We start from the raw sequence: 16,481 nt of genomic DNA on the forward strand, positions 1-16,481 counted from the left end.
ATAGTTGTGAGAAATTTGGAGGTCCTAGGTTGAACGGCTCGGACGCCTATAGAGAAACAGACAGACAGAAGACACTTAGGAATATAGTATAGATGGCAACGCTGCCGGTGATTATCTATTTCTCTATGTCTAAAGAGAGAGAAGAACCGTTCCCTCTTTTAATTTTGCCCCCCTTTTCTACTCACTAGTCAGACCATGGACTGTAAATCTAAAATTTACAGTCCGTGGTCAGACCTCTAGATATTTTTGAAGCGTACGATAAATAGAACTGAAATACGATAATTTTCGGGTGTTGGTACGATAATTCTATTCGATCAGGTTGGCAACGCTGGTCATATCATAATGACTAGAGTAAGAGTAATTGTAGCGTGGCGGAGTGGTTAGCACTTTAGCCTCGCAGCAAGAGGAGCCGGGTTCGATCCCAGCTTGTGGCACCAGTTGGGTGAAAACTCGGAACAACTCCTTCTGCGTAGAGTTTGCAAGTTCTCTCCCCACTGGTTTAAGGGGTTTTCCCACGAGATCTTCGGTTTCCCCTTCCATAAAAACTTGTTGAGGTTAACGGTAGAGGACCGCTAGCTCGGTCACGAACCTAGCGGGAACATCATTAGTTAGCATCCCCATTCAAAGACCGCTTACGGATTTCGATGAAATTTTCTGTAGTTGCTAAAAACTGTTTGCTCTTTCTAATGAATCATTAATTATCCACTAGCGGAAAATTGTTTTTAGAATAGTATTTGCATTTAATCCAATATAAAAACGAGCGTGGCGCTGAACACCGATAGTTTATAGCATGGTTTATAGCGGGAAAATCCTTGTTCATGGAATTTCGGAGAATGGGTGGGCCGCTATTGCGCGAGTGTCAAAGTTGGCCGTGGCTAAAGCAGCGGTTTCTTTTTGAGGGGCGTTGGGCTCGACCAATCACCGAGCATTATGCCGTCACGTGATAGACGCAAAAATTCGTAAGCCTACTTTTAAAAACTTTGAAAATCGCTCCTTATATCACGTGTCAGCGTAGAACCGTGGTCGAAAAATGTGTTTGTGAGATCGGGGACTTCGCCACGCTGCAGTAGTACCGTGATTTTCATTAGCAATTAGTGGTTAACGGGGCCCAAAAAGATAATATCTTGTTTTCCAAACCTTTCGGTGTCCGTCGCGCTATTAATTTGAATTTATTAACTATATATAATTAAGGATGTAACGCTAAAGCTTCCAAAACCCGCCACTAGAGGTGTCTCAATATTATGCGATATTATAATAAAACTCTCCCCACATTAAAGGGAGTATAACACTAAGCAGGGAAAATCAAGCTTCTATCAATACTCATCCGTAGAGCGACAGTCTAGAATTTAGTAGATAATAGCAATTTCTCATCCAGCTACGAGCAGTGGCCTAGCGGGGATATTTAGCGCCCAAGGAGAAACACTCAAATTTGCGCCCCCCACCCTCCCCGGCTTTCCAGGGTTACCAAAAAACCGGCTTTTTCAAAATTTAAAAATCCAGTATGGTTAAAATAAGACGCGTGAGTTCTGGAATTCTACTATGTAAATTGTATTTTCTCTAAAAAATTATTTAAAATGATTTGGCTTAAACAGTCCCCTTTTTTATCTTTACAAACATACGATCATTTCAAATTAGATAGGTTTATCTTTCTTTTTCATGAGACGTATAACCTTTTTGGGTAGTACCAACTTGTTTTTTTTCATAACGTATTATTTCAATGAAAAATTGTCCGTTTTTGGTCAATCCAATTTCATTAAAGGTTTTCGAGTACGCTCTACAACTTGTTGCTTGAAAATTGTCGTCTACCACCTATCGTTCAAAAAAATAAAAATTTCAAAACGGTGAAAAATTTAACGATTTTTCTGAAAATTCCAAAAGAAAAGGGTCCCCCCCGAGAAATAATAACCCGATAATTTCACATTTCTAGCAACTATAGTTTTTGAGAAAAACAACTTTACCGATCAAATTAAGACAACCTGTATAAAAAAATATAATACCGTAAATACAGTTAGAACAATGAGTAAAAACAACGATATTTAAAAGTGCACCAAAATTTGTTTATTAGAAGAATAAATTAATAAATTCTTCCAATAAACAAATTTTTGTGCACTTTTAAATATCGTTGTTTTTACTCATTGTTCTAACTTATAACTTGTGCAAGTCGCTAAATAATATTAAATACCGTAAATACACCAAGAAAGACCAGAAACTAAAATATTTAGTAATGGCACTGACGTCCTAGCACTTTCCTATAGTTAAAAAATTTGCGACCAAAATGGCCGCCATGGCCAAAGCTACGGAGTGCTACTACTCTATATAGAATTTCTGCTAAAAATCATTCATTGAACAATAATTATAATGACTAGAGTAAGAGTAATTGTAGCGTGGCGGAGTGGTTAGCACTTTAGCCTCGCAGCAAGAGGAGCCGGGTTCGATCCCAGCTTGTGGCACCAGTTGGGTGAAAACTCGGAACAACTCCTTCCGCGTAGAGTTTGCAAGTTCTCTCCCCACTGGTTTAAGGGGTTTTCCCACGAGATCTTCGGTTTCCCCTTCCATAAAAACTTGTTGAGGTTAACGGTAATAGTTAGTGTAGGGAGCTGTTGGCTCGTACGCGTGGCATGCAGGGCTTGCCACCACCCTCCTACGCATTGTAACCCGGCCACCTGAATTAAAGGCTTCAAAAGTCGCTTGATGACTTAGGCCTTGGGTATTAGCCTAGCTGATTATAGTTCTTGGATTTTTTAGAAAATAGGAAAATAGTATGGCTCGAAAGAACGTTACACTTTAGTGAGAGGTGAATCTCTCCGCCCATATCGGCGTGCTCCAAAGAACGTATCTTTTCGGTCCGCTCTTCTGGTAGAAGGCGCGGTGACACGACGACTTGACCTACTGCTTGGTTCTTGTACTTATATTATTGGCTTCTTCACGAACTAAATACCTTTCCGGGATCCCGATGTAGTATTTGGACGCGTGATTACGGTCTTCGTGAAGTACGAACTTATGTATTTTCACCTGAACGAAATAATCTCTAGGTAGCGATATTATGGTGTCGTTAGTACTAGAAGACCCAACACTGAGAAGTGTTGTAGGTCTAAGCATTCTGAAAAAGATGTATTTACTTATTTAGCATAAATACCAACATTTGCTTGTATGTGGACAGACGAAAGTAAGTGTAATGTACAAAAGATACAAAATACACAAAAGGCGAAATAATACTATAACAATTTAGTAACAATAGAATAGCTAGTAAAAGTTTCATTTAATGGCTCTTGTTAAAATTATATTAAGCTTTCAAATCTTAATACTTAAATCAATTTTATTTCCTCCAATTATGCCATAGGACTGGTGGTGCCATCTCTCCACACGTGTTCGAACTATAACATAAATAAACTCACAGAGGCTTCCCGAAACAGCTCCCCGTTACATCTTACCCCTCTTCAAAAAAAGGAAGCGTCGGAAAAACCACACAAACAAGAAAAAATAACCAAAAAACCTTTATTTGGAAAACGGAAAAATCCCTAAACAACACTTAACTCGACAAATATATCCCGTACAATTTCTGGACATTTCCCAGTAAAACCGCCGCCAAGGGATCCACTTCACAATTCCGAAAGCCGCCAACCGTCCAATCAGAAACCCCGCAAGTCCCGGCAACGGGACCGAAACGTCCGCGAAATAATTCGCCGGAAGACCCCCAGGAATAAACAGCGCCGCAGTTGACTCCACAACAATCCGATCAACCGCGACCCCTCGAACCGGCCCCAGCGATAGGAACGTCGTCATAGGGGAATACCCCAACCAAAGATTCGTAAAATACCCCAAAAAAAGGTCCGCATCGCACCGAGAACCCGAACAATTGTGAAGAAGAACATGATGCGACCGCGAAACGTGACCCCTCAATAAACGGAACACCTCCGAATAAGCCCCCCGACACTGCACAACCACCGGAAACTGATATCTCCTCGCCAACAAAAACCGCCTTCTGGGCCGAATATGGAACCCGATCACCAATACTCCGGTACAAACCACAAGCCACGATCCCCACAACCCGATTATGCCGCAGGATACCCTCAATCGTAGCCGAGAAATCTCTCAACCCTCCATCCAACGCATTCCGTGGCGGCACCCCGACCACCACCCAAACCCGAGAGTTCGCCACCAACCGATCCAATGACACTGGCAAGGTAGCTGGAAGAACCAAGTTAGAGACACACCCCACAAAGCCGTCCCAATTTCCCAAAGGTATCCAGGCTTTATCTCAACCAACCGATCAAACGACATGTCCACAGGCCAAGCCAACTTCTTTGAAATCTGTGTAGTGTAGCCGAAACCATCCAGGTGGCGAAAAGCACCCCTCTCCAACCACACCGGAACCGCAGAAAGCGGCAGACCCGCCGAGTCGTCCACGCCAGTCGTAGCCACTGATAATGCCACGTCGACGGACCTCGTCAACGATGCCGCGGACCGCAACAGAACCTCTTCCGACCCTCGTACGACCAGAACACCAGTAGTGCCCGGCGTCCCTTCCAAACCTGACGCCGCCTCCAAAACCACTGACAACAAGGATTCTTCAAAGCCCCGGTCCTCAGGAACACCGCGCACCAAAGCCTACATGGGAACCTCCACGTCCGCTAAGTCATCCCTCTCCTCATCGTTCAGCAGCAATACGTCCTCCCCCATCTCAAGGTTCAACGCTCTCTTCGACATACCTGAAACCAACAAACCGAATCACCACAAGGCCTCCCTAACAGTTTCAAACGGAGGACCCCCAACCGGTCGAGACGAAAAAGTAAAGCTATCCAAACTCAACACCCGGCCCTGGCTAGGATGATCCCGCAAATACGTCGCAGCCTGAGAACCCGACGGCAACTTTTCCTGAACCGGCCCTGGAGTAACGTAAGAAAAATCACGCCGAGGACCCACCTTTCGACCAACCAGCATCCAAGTCCACCCATAACGACCCGGCAAGGTCAACACATCCCCAGAACCCTGTTCACACTCGTCCACGTCACCACGAGCCGAAAACCCAGGAACCAGAGATCCAACCCCCGAACAATCCGAGGCGACCCCAGGAGTAGATAACCCCGGAGAAAAGTCCGACGATACTCCACCAGAACCCTCTGACGGACCCCCCGGGCAACCACCCCTTCGGAAGCCAACTCCGCCTGCAAGCGATCAGGTGATGATGTAGCATCAGAATCCACCGACGTCCCATTCAGATCAACCACCTTCTCCGCATCAGCCACCGCATGCAAGTCCGAGCCCGATAAATACAATTTTAATTGATTAATATGTCATGTACCCGCCGGTTCGCCCGTGAGCCCATCCGTCAAAATATAAAGGAGGGAAGTCAACCGTTTCCCCACCCAAAACGGCCCCAACCAACGAGGAGAAAACTAAATTTCCAAACCAGCATCCCCACCTCCAGAGATCCATCCTTATACGCCCTATCATAATATAACTTATGTTTTTCGCTTGCCACCAAATTAATATCAACAGCCCGATCCAGCGCGCCCTGCAGATCCCGCAAAGGTCCCCGCTCGTAAGCAATGATGTCCTCCTCCGTCACCTCGGGAAGATCCCCACCCCCACGATTATCCAAAGGCAAAGTCGGTTCATGTGCGTGGTGTAAATAAAACGGGGAAAACCCCTTCGAGTGATGAACGGCACTATTGATGGCCAACTGATTCAAAGGCAAGTTCTCGTCCCATTTAGTATGGCAATTCCCCACATAAATACTAATCATCTCCCCCAAAACCCTGTTAACACGCTCCGTAAGGCTAGACTGAGGGTAATACGGCGTAGTCAACTTAGACTTAATCCTCAGGGGCCGACAAACATTTTTCCATAGTCCAGAAATAAACTGAGGACGATTCCTGAAATAGCAGAAAAAAAAGAAACGCTGCGGCCACCTATAAGGAAAATTTGAAAATACTTTAAATAAAATATATCCTTGCAGACAGACTTGGAAATAGTGATATTTTTAACTGGGGTCCTACGGGCTCCCGACCCCCCATAACCTTATTTTTATTGAGGGCCACTGACCCAAGGGAGGTTCAGAAGTGCCGTAAAAAATCATTTTCAGAAATGTCCATGATATTTGTAATATATATTTTTTATTTAATTTGGGAGCCCCGGTGGCCAGTTTATTCATTAAATCAGAGGGGGGTTAGTGGTCCACTGGACCACTTAATTAATTCGAGGTGTTTTAATTTTTTTTGTGATTCTGCTTGAATATTTTGCAATTGGTAGGTTCAAATGTTATATTATTAGTCTTTGGATTTGAAGGTCGATGTAACGGCGGCTGTGACATGTTTGTACACTCCAATTCGAATTCACTAGGACTGTGCGAGTAGTGGTTTAAGTTAATCAAGTCGGGTATCGAGTTCGAATTTTTTTTCATCGAGTATTCAAGTCGAGTCGAGTATTCGAGTACTTGATTAAGGGGGAATTTTCTCTTATTTGAGTCAAGTAAATCAGAAAAAAACCTCGAGTAATATTTTTAATGAGTAGGGTTATCGAGTATACTTGATTAGGAGCTGGTATTATTCGAGTAATTAGGAAATTAAATTTAAAATGAGTATAAACTAACTTTCAATGCTGAAAAATATTCCTTTAATTTTAATTAACCACAATTTCCAGTGGTTAATAACCTTATAGTGGCTAGTGGGATATAAAAAGACTAGTATACTAGGCTACTAGCCAAATTATAGTAATTAATAGTAAAATAACAATACAATAACAAAACTTAATAATATTGTTTGAAGAAAAACAGCGCAGGCGCACTACGAATGAAAAACCGTGATCCATTCCCAAGGTCATTCAAAGCATTTGTTGTTTGTACGTCGTGAAGGTACCGTTTATTATTTCCACCCCTAAAAGTTGCAAAAACCCGTCTTTGAACTTACAACAGCTCATTCGAGTATTCGGATACCCGACAATTCAATTTTTTTGGACTCGATAATCGACAAGTGTTTTCCAATTACTTATTCGAGGTCCAGTTTGGGTACCCGATTTAAAAAAATTCCGTGTAATCGATGATGTTCGAGTACTCGCACCACAGAAATAGAAATGAGACTAGAAGCCAAATTAAGCTGCGGTGAGATGAACGAGTAAGAAAGCTGCCATGAGAGTGGAATCACTAGTATTCTTTGGGCGAGCACGAAATCTATTTAAAAAAATTTAAAGTTAAATTTTTTATAATAAATGGCGCACTCTCATGGAAGCCTTCTATCGTTCCCTTTTCTCTTGATATTACCGGATAGCGCCGTGGTTCTAGTCTCATTTATATTTCTATGACTCGCACAGCCCTAGAATTCACCAAAAAAAACGGCTAAAAGTTAAAACACGCTATTCTAATGTAGCAGATAACGTGCGCTGGTCGTGGTCCAGTTTATTTATTCTAGACCAAGGGGGGTCACTGGTCACCTGTCCACTTTCACAAAAATCCTTATTTCCCACCCTGGTCTGCTTGGTGCTTGCAGAAGTAGGATAGCGGCGTCTGCTATTAATTCTACTGAAGATTGGCGCAGTTATTGAACCGCTTAGTGCTTTTTATATAGTAATTAATTAACAAAAAATATATACCCTAATTAAGTATGCCAATCATTATTGGATTCGAAGGGAGTGCTAATAAGTTAGGAATTGGTATAATAAAAGATGGAGAAGTTCTATCAAATCCCCGCGTTACATACATAACCGAACCTGGAGAAGGTATTGACAGCTGAAAGGCTTAACCGTACAAACACGTGTTATATTTAAAACACGTTTTCGTTTAAGGGTTTTTGCCCAGAGACACGGCGAAACACCACCAATCACACATTTTAGATTTACTTCAAAAAGCACTAGATCAAGCTGGTCTTAAAGGGACGGATATTGATGCTGTTAGTTACACCAAAGGTACTACAAAACCCTTAGTTTAATACTTTATAATTATTAATTGTCAACACTGCATAGGTCCAGGAATGGGAGCACCTCTAGTCTCTGTAGCTGTGGTGGCTAGAACAGTGGCACAACTATGGAAGAAACCCATAATTGGCGTTAACCACTGCATTGGACGTATCCTCTCAATTTAATCAGTTTTGAAAAAAAACCCTTAACAAAATATGCATAGACATAGAAATGGGAAGGCTTATTACAGGTGCAGATAATCCCATTGTTCTCTATGTTAGTGGTGGAAATACTCAAGTTATAGCTTACAGTCAACGACGATACAGAATATTTGGTGAAACTATAGATATAGCTGTTGGTAACTGCCTAGATCGTTTTGCAAGAGTTTTAATGCTATCAAACGACCCCAGTCCTGGCTATAACATTGAACAACTAGCCAAGAAGTATTTTGATAATTTTTACATTAATTTTACATGCAGGTTAATTTTGCTAACTATTTACAGAGGTAAAAAGCTTTTGCAGCTACCTTATGTAGTCAAAGGCATGGATGTTTCATTTTCGGGGCTGCTTTCTTATATCGAAGAAAGAGCTGAAGGGCTTTTAGCCAGTAAAGAATACACCAAAGAAGATCTTTGTTTCTCCTTACAAGAAACTGTCTTTGCCATGTTGATTGAAACTACAGGTCTATAAATACATTTTTGGCCTTAAATTTGATTTCAATTTAATTACTTATCATTTAAATTGTTTCTTTAGAAAGGGCTATGGCCCATTGTGGTGCGCAAGAGGTGTTAATTGTAGGAGGAGTTGGATGTAAGTTCATTTCCTAGAACTTACTATAGAAATCCACACATTTTAGTTATCCCTGGAGGAACTTCTTATTCATTTTTTGTTACTTGATAATAGATGGTTTAAGCCCACATGTAGGAGTGTAACCGTTCCTTTATTGTGCACAGATTGGTTCCGCTATCCATTTTCTATCACTGGCTTAACCTTTGTTCTAATTAGATATAGAGTGACTTCTTCTGATGTACATCTTCAAATATAGGCAATGAAAGATTACAAGAAATGATGCAAATTATGGCCAGTGAAAGGAATGCAAAGCTATTTGCAATCGATGAAAGGTAAAAAAAAAATTATTAAGAATTTTAAAAGAGTTTATAATCTTTTTCTTTAGATATTGTATTGATAATGGAGCCATGATAGCGCAAGCAGGATGGGAAATGTTTAAAACCGGCCAAATTACTCCAATGGAAGAAACAACATGTCATCAAAGGTTTCGAACGGATGAAGTTGAAATAACTTGGAGAAAATAATTATTTGTTAATCATCACTTTATGCAAATAAAATATTTAAAAATAAGATTTTTTTATTGTTAATACAAATATGGCCAGGAGTTTATTAAGCTATGACGATTCAACTTTGAACCACGTCTATGGAACATTGGTATGCCCGTACATAACTTCATCATTTATAAATTTAGAAGGTTATAAACTAAAACTATGTAAACAAGGGAGCAGTGATCAAAAGGGATCGGGATTTCTGCCTCATTGTTTGGAGGATAAAATTTAAATGTAATAAATAATTCTTGGATTTATAATATAATTTCATTTTTACCTTTGAAATTCCCGCCAAAGTCCATAAAACCGCATTATGTGTTATAGCGTTTTCCATTGCGGTTGCTCCGAGCATCCTCTGATTTTGCTTCTTACGTCATCCTTGGATTTATTAAATTAATTAATCACTCTCCCTGGGAGTTTCTCGGGGTATCCGACGTCGAACCTCCCCATTAGTGTATATTTTTCTCGACGGACATTGGGACCTCCCAATGAAATACAAAACTTGAGCTGCACTTTTCGGTGCCTCTGGCAGCACCGAGCACTTCGCGAGGGGTTAACAGGGTCAAAGGCGTGGCCCCCTTTCGGAATTACTCTTTTTGACCCAATGGAACGCGATTTTTCCTTTCCGAGGTTCCCAATGGAAAACTATATTAGAAAATATGTTTAGCAAAAAGACGGCCAGGCTCACCATTGTAATAAAGACGCAGTGGTGATTGGCTTATCCAATCTTGGAGGAATAAAACAAGTATACAGGAGTTGCGGAGTGCTGCGAAATCGGTTTCGTCAGTGACCGTGAACTCGCGCGAGGCAGAGGGGTTCAAACGCGACTAGCGCCAACTGCATACGGATTTTGCAACTATTCTCATTTTATAGCATTGTTTTCGCGTCGTCTGGTTTGTTTTATTCCTCCAAGCAAATAAGAGTCATTTTGCAAAAAGGCGCAAATAATTTAGAAATGTTTCAAAACAAACCAGACGACGCGAAAACAATGCTATAAAATGAGAATAGTTGCAAACTTCCGTATGCAGCTGGCGCTAGTCGCGTTTGAACCCCTCTTTCTCGCGCGAGTTCACGGTCACTGACGAAACCGATTTCGCAGCTCTCCGCAACTCCTGTATACTTGTTTTATTCCTCCAAGATCCAATAAAAAAAATTGGAGTCTCCATACTATAATTTCATTGTTAATTTAATATAAATAGTTTTTTCCTCATTAAGAACCTTTAGCGAATGGCTGATAATATGTCCTTTCTCATAGAAAGTCAACAAAAAATCATTTGGCAACGTTGTTACGGACAGACGAATCGATATCGCTCTACGATAATAGCACATTTTAGGGCGGTGTAGTGAAAGGTCCCGAGTCAGAGTAAGTGTGTTGAGTGCTCTTTGGCAAAGAAATGGTGATGGATATTCCAAACGAGGAAGAATTTAAGAACATTTTCAATGAATCTAATAAGTTAATAAATTAAATACTGTTCATTAATCTAATTTCTTAAAAATAAATATTTTTCCTATATCAGGGGAAAACTGGTTGTCATTCATTTCTACGCGGATTGGGCCCCGCAATGTGAGCAAATGAATGATGTAATGGAGGAACTATCCAACGATAAAGCAAACGCTAATGCCCTATTTGCAAAGGTTATTAAATTAAGTTTTATAAAAACCAAATTTTAACTCGCATAATATAAACGTACCTCTAAACAGATTCAAGCTGAAAATTTTCCAACTGTCACCACCTCAAATCAAATATCATCTGTTCCTTCTTTCCTATTTGTTCGGGTAAATAAGTGTCCTTTTTAAAAGAAGCTTCTTACACTGCTCTTATTGAAAAATGTTTCATTTCAAAGGAGGGTAAAGTCGTTGAACGTCTAGATGGTGCTAACGTACCAGAATTTATCAAAGCAGTTAAAGCGCATTTATCCAAAGTGTTACCCACCTTTGCTGCAACATCAACTAAAGAAGCGCTCAATACTAGACTAAAAAATTTAATAAATGCAGCTCCTTGCATGTTATTCATGAAAGGCAATGTTAGAGACCCAAAATGTGGTTAGTTTTGATTATTATTAGTAATTAGAGGACAAATTCTAATAAATATTTTAGGATTTAGTAAACAAGTGATAGCTTTACTGAATGAAAAAAATGCAGATTATTCCACATTCGACATTTTGCAAGACGAAGCTGTTCGTCAAGGTAGATAATAACTATTTTTACCTGGGTTACTTTGACCATTTTAACTTTTAAATTTTGTCTATAAGGTTTAAAAGAGTATAGCAATTGGCCAACTTATCCTCAGCTTTACTTAAAGGGAGAATTAATCGGTGGTATTGACATCCTAAAGGAATTAAACGAAAGTGAAGAGTTGGATACATTACTACCTAAAAAGGAAGACATAAAAACCAGACTTGAGAAGCTAATAAAGAAAGATAAAGTTATGGTATTCATGAAAGGAAACCCCCAAGTTCCCAAATGTGGTTTCAGTAGAACGTTAATGGGCATTTTGAAAGAAACTAAGTAATTGAATAGTAAAATACAATATTATGTATCTGCATTTACGAGCTTTTTCCTTTTAGCATCCCATACAGTACATTCGACATATTAGAAGACGAGACAGTTCGCCAAGAACTTAAAACTTTTTCAAATTGGCCTACATACCCTCAAATATATGTAAAGGGCAGTTTTATTGGTGGACTTGATATAATAAAAGTAATTATAATGGTAATTTAATTTTTTAAATAAATAATTTCAAATTTTAAATGTTTTTGTAGGAACTTAAAGAAACGGGAGAACTGGAAGCTACATTAAAAGGAGAATAATATTGTTCAGAAATTGCGTTTTTAATTATGTTAACTTTGCAAAAGTGTAATAAACATAAATTGTCAGCTTACACAATATTTTGTTAATTTCAAAATAAAATATTAAAGTGCTTGATCTGGCGTATTTTAAATAGGCAGCACTTAGGATTTGTGGCAAAATTAAACTACAGCGGCCTATTTTTTCCAATGGAAACGATAGAATTTAAAGCAGAGATTATGAGAGTATTTTTTGGCCGCAAATGAAGATTCCATTTTTAAATTTATTTTAAAAGTTTTGGAATTTTTTACGTTTTTTGTGGCAATTCTTTCGGTCCTGTATTCGCCGACACCACTAACCCAACCCAAAAAGTAAAAGAAAGGTCAACTATTAAATTAAAAAATGAAATATTAATTAGAGATACAGTGTCCATGGCGTAACTTGCTTATCGAAGCCGCGTATGGCCAGAAGAAATAAATAAGTTTGACACTTACGCAGAGTGCGTGACTTGCATATCGAAGCCGTGTATGGCCAGAAGTAACAAATAAGTGTGACACTTACTTAACGGCTCCGTGTATGGCCAAAAGTAACTAGTAAGTGTGACACTTACTTAACGGAACCGTGTATGGCCAGAAGTAACCAATAAGTGTGACACGTACTTAACGGAGCCGTGTATGGCCAACGCTATTCGCGTGCGATTTGAGGTATAACTTTGAAACTTGATGTAGTTATTAGGATGGGCATTGCGGATATTTTACCAGACTTAATTTTAATTTAACCAAGGCTTAGCTTGTTTTGGCCTAATTTTAACGCTATTCGCGTGCGATTTGAGGTATAACTTTGAAACGATGTAGTTATAGGTGTTTCTATAAAATAAATAAAAAAATTAAATGTATAAAATGTTTTTCCCCGCGTCACGAGCTTAAGCTTTTTAATGCTTTAATTTATTGACACGCGCGTTTCGCACGTCGACTTCAAATACCAAAATCTTTATCGACTCCAACGCACGCTCTCTATCTTCAAAAACTTAAGCTAGTGACGTAGAAAAAACATTTACATGTGACCTAACGTATTTTATAGAAACACCTATTAGGATGGGTATTGCGGATATTTAACCAGATTTAAATTTAAATTAACGAAGGCTTAGCATTTTTACGCAGTCTTATCATTTTGGATCCGATTGACTTATAAATTCCGTTTCATTTTTAATCTATATTACTGCTATACCTCTGCACTGTGTGCACGTTTCAGCTCTGTCAGTTGAACAGGGGGCGCAACAGCCCCCCCCCCCCATGTAAAAACAATTACGCAGTCTTATAATTTTGGATTCGACTGACTTGAAAATCCCGTTTAATTTTAATCTATATTACTGCTATACCTCTGCACTGTGTGCACTTTAGAGCTCTGTTAGGTAAACAGGGGGCGCAACAGCCCCCCTTTTCCGATTTTGAGCGTTGATTTACGCAGAATACCAAAGTTCCCGGGTAAAGCGTTATTAATAGACTAGCTGAGAAGCCCGCCTTACAGGCGGGCCCTCAGCTAGTGGTGTGTTTCGAAGCAACCTTTTCCCCATATTCGAACCACCGCAGTATGGCCGCCTCCCCCTTTTCCCCATGCGAGAATTACCGTGGCACCCTTAACCCCATAGTCGAACCACCGCAGTAAGGCCCGCGACCTTTTTTTTCCACGCGATAATTTCCGTGGTACCCTTTACCCCATAGTCGACCCCCCCCCAGTAAGGCCTACTCCCGCTTTTTCCCAGGGGATAATTTCCATGGTAGTAGAACCACCCCAGTAAGGCCCTTCCACCCCTTTTCCCCATGTGATAATTACCGTGGTACCCCCTTCCCCCCTTTTCCCATGTGATAACTAAAGTGGTACCTCTTCCGCCCCTTTTACCATGTGATAACTACCGTGGTACCCCTTCCCCCTTTCCACATGTGATAATTACCTTGGTACTCCCTCCCCCATTTTCCCATGTGATAACTACCGTGGTACCCCTTCCCCCTTTTCCCATGAGATAACTACCGTGGTACCCCTTCCCCCTTTTCCCATGTGATAATTACCTTGGTACTCCCTCCCCCTTTTCCCATGTGATAACAACCGCGGTACCCCCTCCCTCTTTGTCCCATGCGATAATTACTGACTTTACACACATTTTGCCAATGAACTTTGGAGCCCCTTTAAACCTTTTGACACGCGCCAAGGCTTAGAGAATAATTAATTAATTCATCCATGTGGAACTAATATTACGGCCTTGGGATTTTTAACGTTTTTTGTGGCAATTCTTTCGGTCGTGTATTCGCCGACACCACTAACCCAACCCAAAAAGTAAAAGAAAGGTCAACTATTAAATTAAAAATGAAATTGCGTCCAAAAACAAAATCCCCTCCTAATCTCCTCGTAAAAATCTATCCTTACCGCCGAAAAAAATAAGGAAAACAAAAGGCCGCTGTAATAATAATACGACGATGACACTAATCGCTAAACCTTAGTTTCGCGCCAATGCATTGATTTGAAATTCTTTGAGCGGGCCGCTATGGGGCGAGAGAACACGAGCGCATGCGCAGTTGGCCGTGGCCATGTTATGGCGCTAGCGGCTTGCCGTAGTCAATGAATGGCCGCTGGTTGGCTGAAGCTTAAGCCAAGACTATATAATCATTAGTCGTTGCTACAAAATGTCTTGGCGTCAGGTTCTCCCGTAGTGGAGATAATTACTCTACACTATTCGGCATGGTCAGGGTATTGGGGTTACACTTTTTACTTATCACAAGTGCATGGGGCTAAAGAGGGTAAACTGATTAAATCGCCTACTATCTAGAATTTACCTGCGAAAAAGGCCACAGGCAGCCATTTTTACTCTTACATTGTTAGTAAAATTGCTCTTTTTACCCTACTCCAAAATCTTATATAATTAATTACAGTTCAGATTTCTTTGAGTACAAATTAGCAGAACCAGAAGAAAATAGGGGGAAGTACGCTTCTAGTCAGCTTCGGAAAGGCGTCACTTTTCACGAATTTTCGCGCCAAAACGGTTTGGCGGGAAATCGCGGATGAATACACCGTTTAAAAAATCAATTTTTCTTAAATAGAACAATTGTAACATAATGTCCTTCTCATTCTCTGCTAATTGAGCTAAGGCGTATTTGCTTTCGTCGTTTATAGCCGAGTTGAATCAAAACAAAAGTGGAACTACTTTTTCAGTTTGGTTTATTATGCGTAAAAAGGCATTTTCGTGGGTCACACGACGACTTCTATGGCTCAAAGCTACAGATACGTACTTCCCTTATTTTCTTCTGGCAGAACCTATGCTGACAAGCGAGTTACCCTTTTTCAAGGGCTTCTATGCAATAAAAGGTGTTATAACTATGAAATATAGCTCTCATTGTTTTACAGGGGTCAGGTACCTATTGAATATATGAAAATCGTTTGGGGTTATGCTCTTAAATCGGGCACCCGTGGATTTTAGCCAAAGCCGAGTGCAACAAACCACCCACCTACCTCTTAACTTCATATCACAGAAATTTCAGGAGTTTAATTGAGTATTTAATTAAGGTGTTTTTTTCATTTAATAAGGGGAAAAAGATTGAGTTAATAGAAGGGTAATTGTCAAAGAAAGTTATGGTATTTCGCAAGTTTTCTTCGAACCTATTGGCGGAGACAATATACAAGCATTATCTTGTGCCTTTGAAACCTTACGCAGTAAAGTCATTCCGTGAATTTTAATAACGTTTCCGAGATTCAATTTAAATCTTATCTTCCTTAAGAAAGATAACCCTACTTATTATCGAGCTTAAAACGACACGCGAAAAAGTGGCTCTTAGTTCCGTGTGAACAAAGATAATTTAAACTCTTACCCTAGATTCGTACCCCATTGACGGTTTTGTTACGAAGCGTTTACCCTTTTCCGGCACGTGACCTCAGAAAAATCGGGCTCCATCGGTTGCGGTAAGGCGCAAAGCCGCAAACCATGGAGCGAATTTTTTCTGAGTTGAAGCGGGAAGTGGGCAGTGGCGGACTGGCCATAGAGTGAACCTGCCCGATGGCAGGTGGGCCCCACGGACCGTTCATGAAGTGGTCCCCTCAAACATGATAGCGTTATAGTTGTTAAAGCTGGGGCCCTTTGTCTTTTGGCAGCCCAAAATATTAGACCCAGTCCGCCACTGGAAGTGGGTAAACGCTATCGGCAAAGCGCGAGAGAGTGATTTCAAATCTAGGGTACGAGTTTAAATTATCTTTGGTGTGAACCAAGTGCTTTAGAATATGCAAAAACTTGCTCAAAGAACGCTCTTCGGAGCTCTTGAGAGCATTAATAGAAAAACAAGCAATTCCACCATTCTCAATGTAACGATTTTATGTTGTGTTTTTAAATATGAAAAATAAAATGGTCAGTCAAAAAAGGGCAACTTAAAATTCGTTGGGCCCCTAAAATCTTTAATTCTGCACCCTGTGAACCCACTTAACTGA

The 16,481-nt window shown here is 40.3% G+C and overlaps 2 protein-coding genes across 2 annotated transcripts; both read left to right on the plus strand.

Moving 5' to 3' along the window:
- The first annotated feature begins 7,493 nt into the window (after nucleotides 1-7,493).
- Tcs3 (Probable tRNA N6-adenosine threonylcarbamoyltransferase Tcs3) lies at nucleotides 7,494-9,245 on the plus strand. The gene is made up of 8 exons (XM_090158363.1): nucleotides 7,494-7,713; nucleotides 7,780-7,899; nucleotides 7,957-8,058; nucleotides 8,114-8,333; nucleotides 8,394-8,572; nucleotides 8,644-8,700; nucleotides 8,936-9,011; nucleotides 9,065-9,245. Exons 1-8 carry the CDS (start codon nucleotides 7,599-7,601, stop codon nucleotides 9,201-9,203), a joined length of 1,008 nt encoding a protein of 335 aa, XP_090014489.1. The 5' UTR covers nucleotides 7,494-7,598; the 3' UTR covers nucleotides 9,204-9,245.
- Nucleotides 9,246-10,512: 1,267 nt separating this feature from the next.
- Grx3 (Glutaredoxin 3) lies at nucleotides 10,513-12,107 on the plus strand. The gene is made up of 8 exons (XM_090158168.1): nucleotides 10,513-10,680; nucleotides 10,745-10,862; nucleotides 10,929-11,003; nucleotides 11,072-11,270; nucleotides 11,325-11,414; nucleotides 11,480-11,735; nucleotides 11,795-11,927; nucleotides 11,990-12,107. The coding sequence occupies exons 1-8, from the start codon at nucleotides 10,622-10,624 to the stop codon at nucleotides 12,035-12,037; spliced, it is 978 nt and encodes a 325-aa protein (XP_090014294.1). The 5' UTR covers nucleotides 10,513-10,621; the 3' UTR covers nucleotides 12,038-12,107.
- The last annotated feature ends 4,374 nt before the right edge of the window (nucleotides 12,108-16,481 follow it).

The sequence above is a fragment of the Leiobunum rupestre genome, chromosome 9 (assembly GCF_980474605.1).
Source record: "Leiobunum rupestre chromosome 9, qqLeiRupe1.1.hap1, whole genome shotgun sequence".
NCBI lineage: Eukaryota > Metazoa > Arthropoda > Arachnida > Opiliones > Sclerosomatidae > Leiobunum > Leiobunum rupestre.

Excerpts from the sequence above, each read along its gene's own strand:
- Tcs3 (XM_090158363.1), top strand. The coding sequence starts at position 7,599 with ATGCCAATCATTATTGGATTCGAAGGGAGTGCTAATAAGTTAGGAATT. Across the intron at positions 8,573-8,643 it reads CATGTTGATTGAAACTACAG|AAAGGGCTATGGCCCATTGT; the intron begins GTCTATAAATAC and ends TTGTTTCTTTAG. Across the intron at positions 9,012-9,064 it reads CTATTTGCAATCGATGAAAG|ATATTGTATTGATAATGGAG; the intron begins GTAAAAAAAAAA and ends CTTTTTCTTTAG.
- Grx3 (XM_090158168.1), top strand. The coding sequence starts at position 10,622 with ATGGTGATGGATATTCCAAACGAGGAAGAATTTAAGAACATTTTCAAT. Across the intron at positions 10,681-10,744 it reads ATTTTCAATGAATCTAATAA|GGGAAAACTGGTTGTCATTC; the intron begins GTTAATAAATTA and ends TTCCTATATCAG. Across the intron at positions 11,736-11,794 it reads GGCATTTTGAAAGAAACTAA|CATCCCATACAGTACATTCG; the intron begins GTAATTGAATAG and ends TTTTCCTTTTAG.